Source organism: Natator depressus, chromosome 15 (genome assembly GCF_965152275.1).
Source record: "Natator depressus isolate rNatDep1 chromosome 15, rNatDep2.hap1, whole genome shotgun sequence".
Lineage (NCBI taxonomy): Eukaryota > Metazoa > Chordata > Testudines > Cheloniidae > Natator > Natator depressus.
In genome coordinates, this window is record NC_134248.1 from 14133079 (window position 1) to 14145869 (window position 12791).

Consider the following 12791-nt stretch of genomic DNA (forward strand, 5'->3'; position numbering starts at 1 on the left):
GAAAAGTTTGCCGTTGGCCAGTGCTAGCAAAATCCTTTCTGGAACAGTTTGGAGTAGAGACTTTGTATCCTAGCCACATGAACTATGATACTCTGTCCTATCACATAGTGTTGCCAGCTTTATAGAAGCATTAACTTTGTAGCCTGGGAGACAAACTCATATCCCAGAGCTTAGCTTCACCTAGTTTGATGCAGCACAAAGGGTACCATCTACAGCATGTATTTATTAATCGCCACCCAGAAACACGCACACACACTCGTACATATAAAACTAAAGAAAAATCAGTACGTACATACAATGTATAAAACGTATGAATGTGCTCCAAAAGTGCACAAAACCCGCTTTATTTTCATACTTCAGAAATGCTTGATATAGTCATAAGCTGTATGCATGGCTCTGACTTCTGCTATACCCTCCATGTTACTGGACCAGGACTCTAATTCAGAGGAGGAACTGGCAATGAATCCACTGGGTGGAGAACTGTGCCACTCATTTTAAAACAGATTACAAGTTAGACAGTGAACGGTAACAGGCCATGTTTACAAGATTCCCCAAGTGGAGCGGCTTTTCTAACAGTGTTTCCTAATGCACTCACACCTGCATTAGCAGTGCACGTGAGAGCTGTTTTATACACTCCAAGGGGTTTAAGATGGTTAGCAAGTGCCTGAATTTCGAGACACTAAATACAAACTGGGTGATGAAAATCAGGGTTTTTGTGCGAACAGGTTGAACTATCAAGCCACTCCAAGTATAGTAGGGCAAATAGCAAGATCCCAAATAGAAAGTAGCAGCATTTACAATGGGGGGAGGGGGAAAAGTCAGCTACACTGGGAAAGCACATTGTTGAGTTAGATCCCATTAATCAATCCTGTACGATTTCTCTGTAACTACCAAAATTAACCAAAACAGCACAATACCATTCCCATGCAGTGCTTTCTTCCTGTCCCTCTAGGCTTGCTACCTTTCATAAGGCAACAGGACAACACTCGAGAAGTGTTCAGTACAAATTCCTTATATGACTAACTTGATCTGCTCTGATTATGGGGGCTGCTACAGTAAATCAGGGAGAATCAGATGCAAGAAAGATGGGGTAGAAGAGAAAGGAAATCCCGTGTACATTAAAATCCCACTTCATTTTGAGAACACAAACTAAAAAGTATTCAGTATTCATAAAATCCAAGCCAACAGAATCCATCTTCGCCTAACCTGAAAGTTAAGTTTAGTGGGTGATTGACAAGAGCCTCATTTTGTAGTACACAAGTTAGTTTTGCTAATTCAAATGAAGCTAGATTTAAAGGAAAGGGATGATTTAAAGATTTAACACAACGGAACAAATCTCAAATGACTGAAGTATCAGTTAGGGAGTTAATCCCTTCCCCAAAGCACTACCTAACATATACTGTGCCTCTAGTAAAGAGATGCCAGTATTATAGACACATCCTTGTTTATGAATCAGAAGTTTACCTCTCAGTACAAGATTTGCAGCTACAGATAAATAAATACGTTGTAACTGCAAATCCCAGGTTTTTTTCGCTCAGTACCCATTTCCATAAAAAGCAGACGAAATCAAACGTTATGCAGATCCTTTTCATCCTCCAGTTTTTCATGAGTGTAGCACTGAGCAAAGAGACAACAGATTATAAAGTGACTGTCCCTTCTCCTCTTTTGTCAGTGTCCACTTCCTGGATCCCACGGTATTCAAATTCAAACAAGCTTTTTTCTGATGTCGATTTTTTTCATTTCCGCTCCGTGATTAAAAAAGACAAAAAAGCTACCCACGCTTTTTCCTCTTTAGAAGAAGTCAAAGAAAATTCTCTGCACCTTCTTTCCCATAGCCAGTGCAAAAAAGTACAGGTTCCACAATCCATATTTACAGCACAAACCAATTCGTGAATGAATGACAGCCAAAAAAAAGAGGCACAGTCCTATACTAGAACATTAAAAGCAGGGTGCTCAAAATCGAAGTTCACCCCATGGAGTAGTGTTTGCCCGTTCAGCTGTGTGCAAAACAGTTGCTCGTATTATTTCTGCCAGCAGTAAGCATTTTATTCCTTTATACAATGGTATTAAGAGAACAGTGACTCTGGCGGCTTCCTGCAAGAGTTTCTGCCGGTGTGTTTTCGCTGAGGGGCTTGTCCGGAGGTACAAGGAAGGTGCTACTATCTGCAGAGTCTTCCAGTCCCACTGAAGAAGGGCCAACTGAGGGAGGATGAGATTCCTCTGTAAGCTGTGGTGATAAATCACTGTTTCCTAGTGATGGTTGACTGCTCTGCACTGTCTGGGAAAGAACACCATCTGCAAGGGAGAAAGGCAAGAAACATCAGAAAGCTCTGGTCTGTCAGTGTGCACTCTGGATGGTTATTCTATGAAGTTGCATTTAAGTTTGATTGTCATATGAGATGCTCCTCACACCTAGCCCCAGAAAGGCCAAACAAGTAACTGGCACACATTGTAGGGGTTAAATCTAGCTAGTCGGTCCAAATAGACAATATTTGGTATAAGCAATAACATGACCGGATTAGTCAACACGTATACTTTGGGTGTGCAGCACTTCAGGAACGAGCACTTCTTAAAAAAAAGAATACGGGATCAGTTGCTTAAGCCACTTTAGAAATATAAATACCATTACTGTATTACTAACATACCATGCTATTAAAAATGAGAACATTTCAGTCTAATTTACTCTGCTAATTTTTGCTAGTCATCCAAGGACATTTGAAACAGACAAGGCAGTTTCATGTTTCTAGTCAGTTTTACTTGCAACTTCTCAAGCACCAAAAGTGCTGTAATGCTTTGGTTAGGAATTAGAGAGAAATGTTTAAATTTATACTAACAGCTTTCACTGAAATTATTTTTGTTTTGAAGTTTCATAAAAACTTTGACAGATTTAGGTTTTGCAGAAACTAACAATTTGAGGTCAGTATCTCTTAAAGTATGAACCCTGAACTCCACCTTGCTCTTCCTTGATGCCAAATACTGGCTTTTATAACTTCAATGGCTCAGAAGTCAGGGTACAGAGACTGTTGCTGCATTTGAGTCTCCCCTATTTAGATAGTTTTGTTTGGATGTGTTCCTCATTTGTCTCTCATTAACATATGCACACTTCAAGAATTCCAGGATAGCAAGAGTACCCTCAAAAGTGATGGTAACTGCATGTATACGTACCGCTCTCAGAGCATATTACTGATTTACATTTTAGTTACCTTTATAAAAATTCAACACAAAACAAAATAAAAAAACATTTCTCAAAAAACTTATAATATATTGAAGACTCTTCTCCATTTTTTTTTTTTTAAAACTTCAGTACTCTTGATGATAGACACCTTAGAGTATTTCGAAGTGTTAGTGACCTATGGTTTGTTTTATAAACATTCATGCTTCATCTCAGCTTAGGATGTAATACAACAACTAAATATCAACTTTTAGTTGACCATCTACAACAACTAAAGGACTACACCTTCAAGTAAACAAAAAACAACCTTCATCAGGCAAAGGCCTGTAATGAATAGGTGAGCTGTGCACAGAAGGTGTGCTCTGTAAGGCATGGAGGAAACAAATTCCATCATCAAGAACCCTCCCGTTGTGATTGCTCTGCCAGCATACACTAAATTTACCTATCAAGAGATTGTTCACTCTCCTGCCTCCAGCTGCTGTAGGTTAGGTTTCCTCCATCATATTTAAGTCATATGAAACTTTGAAGAGGTGAAGTCTAAGAGCTAAAAACAAGTTTGCAGCACTCATACAAATACTGATTTAGAGGCCCAGAGAATTTTAGTATTAAGAAGAGTAAAAATTATTATAGAGCAAGACTTGTATTAAAACATTTGCCACAAAAAGTGAAAGATTAGATTCTGAAATATATCATTGCTCTTCTATCATAGAATCCCTAAAATAGCTGTATGTTCCAGTTTAGTTTAGATTATCTTCCCTCTAAGCAGAACAAAAAAGGACTGGAGTGTTCCTCGTAAAGATATTTGTTACCAAGCTCGTAAAATTATCAAAACTCCTGCCCACGTACCTGGAGTAGAACAAAGGATACTGTCTGGATTGATGGAAGCCTCATAGGGAGGAGGCGGGTCATCAGGATGCTGAATATCAGGATATTTGTAAGCTGTATAGGGTGGTGGGGGGTCATGGAAATGAAAGGCCCCACCTTCCCCATCATCTGAAAGATGCAGCGGAGTAAGGCCTGTTCCGAAACCATCTGGACCATAATCAAAACCAGGCATCCTGCGGCCCAGGTTAAAATGGTGCACTGTTTAAACGAATAAAGTATGAGAAAATGTGTGGCTTTATCCCATTTCCTTTCCCTCCGGACTAAGGCCCACCTCTGCGCCTTCTTCCATTCTGCCCCTTATTCACAGAATCTCTCCCAAAACCTACATAATGAAGCCATACTTTTGCCTCATTCAAATTCACCCTAAAAACCATACTGCTAATGCCAGGCCTAAATGTCAGCCATCCAGAAGCATATATAAATCTTAGCAATTCTCTCCCCCCCCCCCCCCCCGTTTGTCCTCATCCTCACCCACATCATATCTAAATTCTAGCCTTTAAAGCTCTTTAAGGTAGGGATCTATTGGTCTATTTGTTCTACAAGGTGCCCAAGCACACCTTTGGGCATGGTACAAATGTTACCACCATTAATATTCCCTCAACGAATGGACAAAGAGAAGAATGTTGGAACACTTGATCAGGGTACCATGTCAAATGACGACTTTAGTATACTTGCTCACATGATAATCAGGCACATTAACTAATGTTCCTACCCAGAAGCCTCCCAATCAGAGAATGAGAAACAAGACTGGTGTCAGTACAAGATCTTTAGAAAGATCAGGCGTGCCCCACAGAATTAATTTATTTTTCAAATCATGACAATTAGAGCCAGTATGCAGAAGTGTTCAGACACAGCCATTCAGCAGGTCAGCTCAGAGCCAGACTCCCATTTCCACTTGTTCTCTTTACATGGCAGAGACTTATAATTCTATTACTAAGGGCTTGTCTACACAGGGAATTCATGGGGAAGTTATGTGCAATAGCTAGGCTGTGAATGTAAGGCGCAAAAGCTATTCCACACTATCATCCCATGTGGACACTCGGATTCCACACTAAAACAGCCTGTGTGCAGCTTAGGTTAATCCACTTTGGAAGCATGCTTATATAACTGAGCTAAAACTGCAATGTGGGTGAGGCAATACCCAACTTCTGTGGGTGAGAGCCAAGCTTACACGGAGCTGCTCTTCCGCTGGGAAGTGTACTCAGTGTCACAGCTAAATACAAGGTGGAACAGATTGTTTAGTATAAGTAGTTAACACACAAGGGACCACTCCAGGTGAAGGGGACAGCTATAATCAGCGTCTCTATTCAGTCCATGATTTTTAGTACCTGGCAAACTTATGAATTTAAGCTCCCAGGCTTGTCCACTGATGAGTGAACGGGGGAGGATCCCAGTGCCCAGGCTCCAGCCTGAGCGCCTACACTCATTTTACGGCCCTGAAGCCTGAGTCCCACAAGCCCACATCAGCTGACACAGGCCACCTGTGGGCGTTTAATTGCAGTGCAGACATACCCTTTGAGTACATTTCCCAGACCTGAAGGGCTCTGTGTTAGCTCGAAAGCTGGTCTCTCTCACCAACAGAAGCATGTCCAATAAAAGATATTACCTCTCCCACATCTGTCACTAATATCTTGGGACCAACACAGCTACAACACAACTGGCTAAAACTGCAGTTACAGAATACTTACAATTTACTCCAATCAAAGACTCAATGCGCTCTCTGCGTCTCTGGCGCAGCCGGTGGACCATGAAGAGCAGCAGAGATAAGATAAGAAAGGAGGAGATGCAGCTTACTATCAGCCGCATTCCACTTGCCATCGAGTCAAATAAACTGTTGCCATCTGTTAGGTGAATTAAATCAAAAACAAAAAACAAAAAACAAAAAAAAACACATTACTACTTTGACCAAAAGTTATTTTTCTTGATGTTTTCTTTCAATACTGGGGAAGTATGAACCTAGAGTGAAGATTAATAACTAGGTTTTAAATTCATCTATATTTCATACATGCAGAATATTGTATATTAAAAAGTTATTAGGAAATCCATCCTTTGTAACGAATCTGGATTCCCTTAACATTTGTTATCCGGCACAGTGGAACCAAGTGCTTAAGACTACAGATGAAAGTCTCGCATGACATGGAAAGGGGAAAAGCAGAAGTTAAAGAGCATTTCAGATACTCATCTTTGTTTGCACCAGAAAGAGTCAATCCATCTGTGCTCCAAGAGCATAGAGGTCAGTCTTAGGGTTAAGGCAAAGACCTGGGAATTAGGAAATCTGGGTTCTATTCCCAGCTCTACTAGAGCCTTCATGTCTGATCTTAGACAAGTCACAACTTTTTTGAATTTCAATTTATCCATCTGTATGAATGGGAATGTTTTACATATCACCTAGGGGTGATAATCATCAAACTCTGCATTTAGATACTGGTAATGCTTTTCATGTGTAGCTATTCACGTAGCTGAAGTTGCTTATCTTAGGTCGACCCCCCCACCCCCAGTGTAAACCAGGGCCAAGAGACAGGACTGTCTGCACTGGATGAAGAGGACACAACTGTATATTACCTGCATATTGCTGTTAAATAAAAGCAGTGATTACACTGATCTCTGCAAACTTCTGTGCATGAGCTGTTGGAAGGGTTGAAACTTTATCCTAAGTATTTTGCTTCTCAAATGAACTTTGCTACAAATCTCCAGCACTTATGTCATGCACCAAGTTATTTTATAAAATGAGCACAATTCTATAACTGACTTTGAAAACAAATCGTTTGATCCAAAGACGACTAGAACAGCCAGAGAACATGGGAACATAAGCAACTGCGCTAAGGAATACCATTTTACGATTACTAACTGGGCACTGTCTTCAGTGCTGCTGGCTGTCCCTTGGAACGGCTGCTCTTTTACGTTCCCCAGCTTCTTATGTTGCATTTTATGGATCACTCACAACAGATTAATACATCCACATACAAAATATTCTGACTTGTGCTAAGATTCTATTAGAGATTTACCACAAGGAATTTTTGTAAAAGGTCTTTTACACTTTACTGTTTGATTCTAAGATTGAACTACTTAACTTTAGATAGTAAAATTAACACAAAAAACAACATTTCCTCTGCATACTGTACTCCTATTTGTATTCTGACTTGGTGCTACTATAGTAATAAAACTGTCAGATGAGGTTATAGCTGTGAAATATTTCAAGTGGGTTTATTTTCAATGTGTGTTTATGAGGTTATGAATCCTACCTCTAGTGTTAATAAATTATAGAAACAAGCAGTGTGTACAATCGCACAGCTAATACACAATCAATCTTATTTTTAATTCTTAATAGAAGCCCACCCCGCACCATAGACTTTCATCGACACGTTCCCCCTCATACGTTAACCAAATGTCTCCCACCCAGCTGTCCAACGACCTCTGCGAATATCCACAATCTCAAACTGGGCTCTCAACTCCCAGTGACAATATCTGCCTCCCACTTCAGAACCTTATGCATCCCAAGCCACCATTCCCAGCTTGCACTGCTCTTTAGTTGCTGCCTGACATTTGAAATATAGTAAAATTTACCTTCAAATAGTTTAAGTGCCGTTTGGGGGGGGGGGGGGGGAGAGGAGAGAGAGAGAATTTCCGGAAAGGCAGTGGAAGTGGGGATGTAGGATGAGGCTCTTCCAAGTCTTTTCCTTCATTTTCTGTCAAATTCAGCAAGTGAGATGTATCCTTTAGAAAATCTTGTATTTTGATCAAATAGCTTTACCAACCCTCCTGACTCACCACTGTAACCCAGAACTATCTTGGTTCCCTAAGCTTAATCACAAGCAGCAACTAAGCAACCACCCAAATAATTATAAATCACATGCAGGGTTTGCAAAGGACTTAAATTTCGCTAAAATACTGAAAATGTATCAACAATAAATCTGGATATAAAACCTGCCATCTGATTTTCCTTTCTGCTATTCTCCTAGTTTTCTGTGTTTAACAATGTAAATGAAACAGCACTCTCTACTTTTGCTGTAAGAGAATAGCTTTAACAAGCTTCCTCAGCCTCCCTCTCCTATTTATCTTCCTCTCCAGCATCCCCTTCTTTAGCTCGTACTGCCTCCTCCTAATGGCACACAACTAAAAGTTAAGTGGATTTATCATATTCTCATTTTCACTTTTAACCTCATTTGCTCAGTGTGAACACATGAACACAACAGCCTTCCTCTTTTCACTGGCAATTCTGAGTTTGTGGTCATCCCCAGCTCACCCCTGCCCACAGCACAATATACTGCCTGCTTCTGCTCTTTAGTCTCTTTACATCTATCACAGCTGGGGCAAGGCTCAGCCCATTTCTGGTCACAGCCCTCTTTCAAAGTGCTCCTTGTCATGGTCCTGACATGGTCCTGCCTGCTTCTGCTCTTTAGTCTCTTTACATCTATCACAGCTGGGGCAAGGCTCAGCCCATTTCTGGTCACAGCCCTCTTTCAAAGTGCTCCTTGTCATGGTCCTGAAAGGTTTGCCTAGAACTTCTGCCTGCCTGGCAAGGGACTTGACCATAAACCAAATCCTAGATAAAAGATACTTTTATAGAGGTACAGAACATAGGTCTCTAGTGTGACATTTTATTCCCAAATTGTATATTTCACCAAATGCTGGCAGCTGAGTGAACAGCTTCCCGGAATTGGAGACAGCGACAGTATCCTGTGACTATGCATCAATCTGCAGTCACTGCAGAGGCTTCTACACACTGAGCTCTCTAATTCATAGAAATATTAAAAGAAACAAAATACACTGAAAGATACGGGTAGATCTGTCTGAACAGATGTCACACAAATAAATTACTTTGTCACACCCACAGAGAGCAAATAGAACCATACACACACTTCCCCTCAGCTGTGGTATTGTAAATGCAAGGCACTAAAATAATTCCTCAACAAGTCAAAATGGATCAAGTGTTGTAGATGTGACTGCTCAGCAAATTCCTAGCACTGAAGTGTTCCCTCCCTTCCCAATTCCTTTAAAAAAAATAGTCTTGTGCACTATTACAGTTGCTGTTTACCCACTCGGACAGTAAGTGCTTATAATCTGCCAACTCAGCAGCAAGATGTATTTCCCCATGGTCTCTCTTTGGAGGACTACTAATCAACAGTAGGTAAATTAAACAGTTTTCTTTCTCCTGAGATGGGGGTTTTGGGAGGATATCCAGAAATATTTGACAAAGACAAATCTGCACTGATTAAAGAAAGCAACTTACTAGTTTAGTCATCTAATATCTGTAAAACCCCAGAGGGAAAAACTGACATGCTTCATGTGAAAATGTCAGTGTTTACCACCACCAGAAGAGACTTCACTATGAACTACGTTTTACAGCTGCTTAATGAATCTCTTCCCCAATAATTAAGTTACTTAATAAAATAAAACTAGCTTCTAAGACAAGAATACAACGCTATTTTTAAGATGGCTTCAGTTTCACTAGAGAACGAAGGTCTTAAAACAGGGAATACAGAGAGGTAAAGTATACTCTTCAAAAATAGCATTCATGAAATAGTTAAAATCCACAGCATAAACAAGGATTAAAGAACCTTGCTGCAGTGTTATCTCAGGTCATCTCAATTCTGTCTGGTGGCTGATGCTGCATTAAAATAGTTTAAGATAAGAATTTGGTACTAGGGTACAGGCAAATCTTACCACTGCCGATAATAGCGGGAGGAAAGCCGTCATTCCCCCCCACCCCTTCCTAGTGCAAGTTTAAGCTTAACTTTCATACTGCATGTGACGGATAAAGCAGGAAGAAGCTAGCAGCTTTTAATCATGAACATGACTTACAGATCAGTCTTATGATAAGCATGGCTTCCGGACAGATTTGCAGCTGATAAGCACTTGCTTGGTTTCTATTGCCACACACTCAACAGAAAGGTTTGGGGGTATTTGGGTTTTTTCCCTTTTTTGGGAGGGAGGGGAGTGGGGGGGGGGGGAGAAGAATCTCCACGCATTCCGTACTGTAGAGCTTTCTGAAACACGACCACATCTTTTGTAACCTGAAATATAATTAGGTTTTTTTATTATGCAGAAAAATGCCAATCAAGACAAATTGTTTTTTTGAATAAGCCCCTTTTAAAGGGACACCAAGACTTAAATTCACATCCCAACTTACAAGTAATACAGTGCAGAATGAACTTCGATTTGTACGGCCCAAGAACAAAAAAACCCAGCTTTCAAATACCTGTTCAACTGCTCAGTAATCACTCAATACACATGCAACGTACTGAAGCTCTTCTGCACAATTTATAACTACTTCTTGCATTATACCTGCATGTAAGTAGCCAGTACTTGGAATACAAAGCCATAAACTTCCAATAACTCCCTTGAGAAAACAGAATCAATAGATGCTTAAACAAATGCAAGCAAGAAAGCTTAGATCAATTTCTCCTGGACCATCCTGTAAAATCATAACTCACAGTACACAGTATTTATACCAACACAAAGTCTGCTGTAGCTTAATACCAAGTGAACAGTAGTCCTTCCTCCCCCTAAGCAAAAAAACCCCAAAACATTCTGGTATGAGTGCTCTAGGGCAAAGGTTTCTCTTGTGCCAGTTAGGTAATTAGCAGAGAAGATTAATCCCTACCCCACTGAAGTTTATCGGTGAGAGAAAGGCACCTGCTTCCGAACAATTTTAGAGGAGCAGGTCCCAGGTATCCCGGGTATATATTTCCTGTCTAATGCTTTTAGATGGCCAAAGCCCCTTAAAATAATTGAGGCATAAGGAATTGGCCAAGCTGGGTTAAACTTTGTAGCTCCACAGAGACTGCACCTTCTCATTTTGGCTGTAACCCTGGTTATAGAGAGTTGTGGATCTTAGCCAATCTGTATACCCATTTGCATAGTAGTTAATGCATGAGAGGCCACGGGCACTGAAGCTTCAGTTAGACACTGTGCAAAAGTGCAATACCAGTCTGAAATCAGGAAGAAACTTACAGAAAATCTTTCTAAATGACTTTAAAATAAACCTACATTGTCAGTCTGCCAAGTCTTTGAGAACTCCAAATACTCTCAGTTACCTAGAGAACTATTCCACCTAACGAAGATGAAACAAGTGGGGAATCTGACCTGACAAGCACCTTACATAGCAGGGGATGTCAAATTGCATAGAGTTCTTTCTCTCCACTTGCTGGTTTGAATGAAGTATATCCAAATGACTGGGCTAGTACAGAAGAATGAAAATAGTGAGGACATTTGCTTTTTTAAACAACAATCTAATAAAATCAGATTATTTTCACCAAATTCTGTTCCGTGACAAACAACGCCATCTACTGGCTAGCACACGCTAAAACACAAATGAGCACTAGTCCACTTCAAAGCTGTCCTTCTGTTTGAATTTTGACAAACAGTAGCCTCATGCTATTCTCAAAGAAAACCAGGGGAACTCTGAAGAGTGAACAGGTTTGTTAAAAATAAACTCAGATGGTCTTTACTTAAGATTACTGAAAAACACAAAACCAAGCTCAAAAGCTTCTGTTTGCTGTCTGAACCAAGGTATACTGGAATTGCCATACCAGATCATACTCGTGGTCTGTCTGGTCCAACGTTCAAGGTCTAGAAGTGGCTAGTATCTAGATGCTTCAGAGGAAAGTGCAAGAATTTCTGTAATGGACAATTATGAAAACCTGTCCATAGGAGAAGGTTTTTTTTTTTTTTTCCTCCCCTAATCTGCAGCAGTTGCTGGCCTGCGTGAAGGAAGAGTTTCTCTCTTTATAGTTTAGCAATTCCCTTTTATCCACTAGATGATGACATGCTCAGAGTTCTGGGCTGGAGATTATTCTTCTTTATAGAACCCCTGCCGATTACCCCATCTAGATCAGTAGCTCAACCTTTCCAGACTATTGTACCCCTTTCAGGAGTCTGATTTGTCTTGAGTATCTCAAGTTTCACCTCACTTAAAAGTTATTTGCTTACAAAATCAGACAAAAATACAAGTGTCATAACACAGTATTACAAAAAATTGCTTACTTTCCTCATTTTTAGCGCATTATAAAATAAATCAATTGGAATATTAATATTGAACTTACATTTTAGCATATAGAACAGTATAAACAAGTCATTGTCCGTATGAAATTTTAGTTTGTACTGACTTCGCTAGGGCTTTTTACGTAGCCTGTTGTAAAACTAGGCAAATATCTAAATGAGCTGACGTACGTACCCCGGGCAGAGAACCACTGATCTAGATTTCTCATTTCAGTACTGAGTGAATTGGTTGAAAGTTTAGAATTCACTGGTTTATAACTCTCAGAATCCTTGCAACACTGATGGCAAAGGGCCCTTCCATTGCTAGGTATTCTAGGTCACCTATTTCTGCTTCTAAGCTTCTTGCATTGGTATACAGGCACATACAGGTTTATTTATCAGGTTTAAATTTACCTCATAGCACACATCATGGGTATTTTGCCCCTGAACTGTATCACTCATTTCAACCTGTCCCTTCTCCATTTCAGTAGTAATTTCTGTCCTATCGTCCACTACCATATACAGATACTCCTTTATGTTTATATGGAGTTCTCGGTGTTCCTTACATTCTTAGTAGATATTACTGGGACCTGAATGCTCCTCAGACCCTGTGGGTCAGTTCCCTATCTTCCAGTTTAAAAACATCTAACACTTGCCAATTTTCTGTGCTGTTTTCACTTTGATTCAGGGGGAACACATCCCTCATTGTTAGCTTTCCTCTACCCCAAAAGTTCATCAGTGCCGTATAAACAAA

The 12791-nt window shown here is 40.2% G+C and overlaps 1 protein-coding gene across 4 annotated transcripts in view; it reads right to left on the reverse strand.

Moving 5' to 3' along the window:
- Positions 1-203: 203 nt before the first annotated feature.
- Positions 204-12791, reverse strand: part of DGCR2 (DiGeorge syndrome critical region gene 2) — a 64202-nt gene continuing 51614 nt past the window's right edge. For all 4 annotated transcript variants that reach the window (XM_074973238.1, XM_074973236.1, XM_074973239.1 and 1 more), the window contains 3 exons: positions 5746-5898; positions 4019-4255; positions 204-2295 (listed from right to left, as the gene is read on the reverse strand). In XM_074973238.1, the coding sequence (XP_074829339.1) occupies positions 2054-2295; positions 4019-4255; positions 5746-5898 (632 nt within the window). In that variant the 3' untranslated portion in view covers positions 204-2053. The remainder of the gene's footprint in view (positions 2296-4018; positions 4256-5745; positions 5899-12791) is intronic.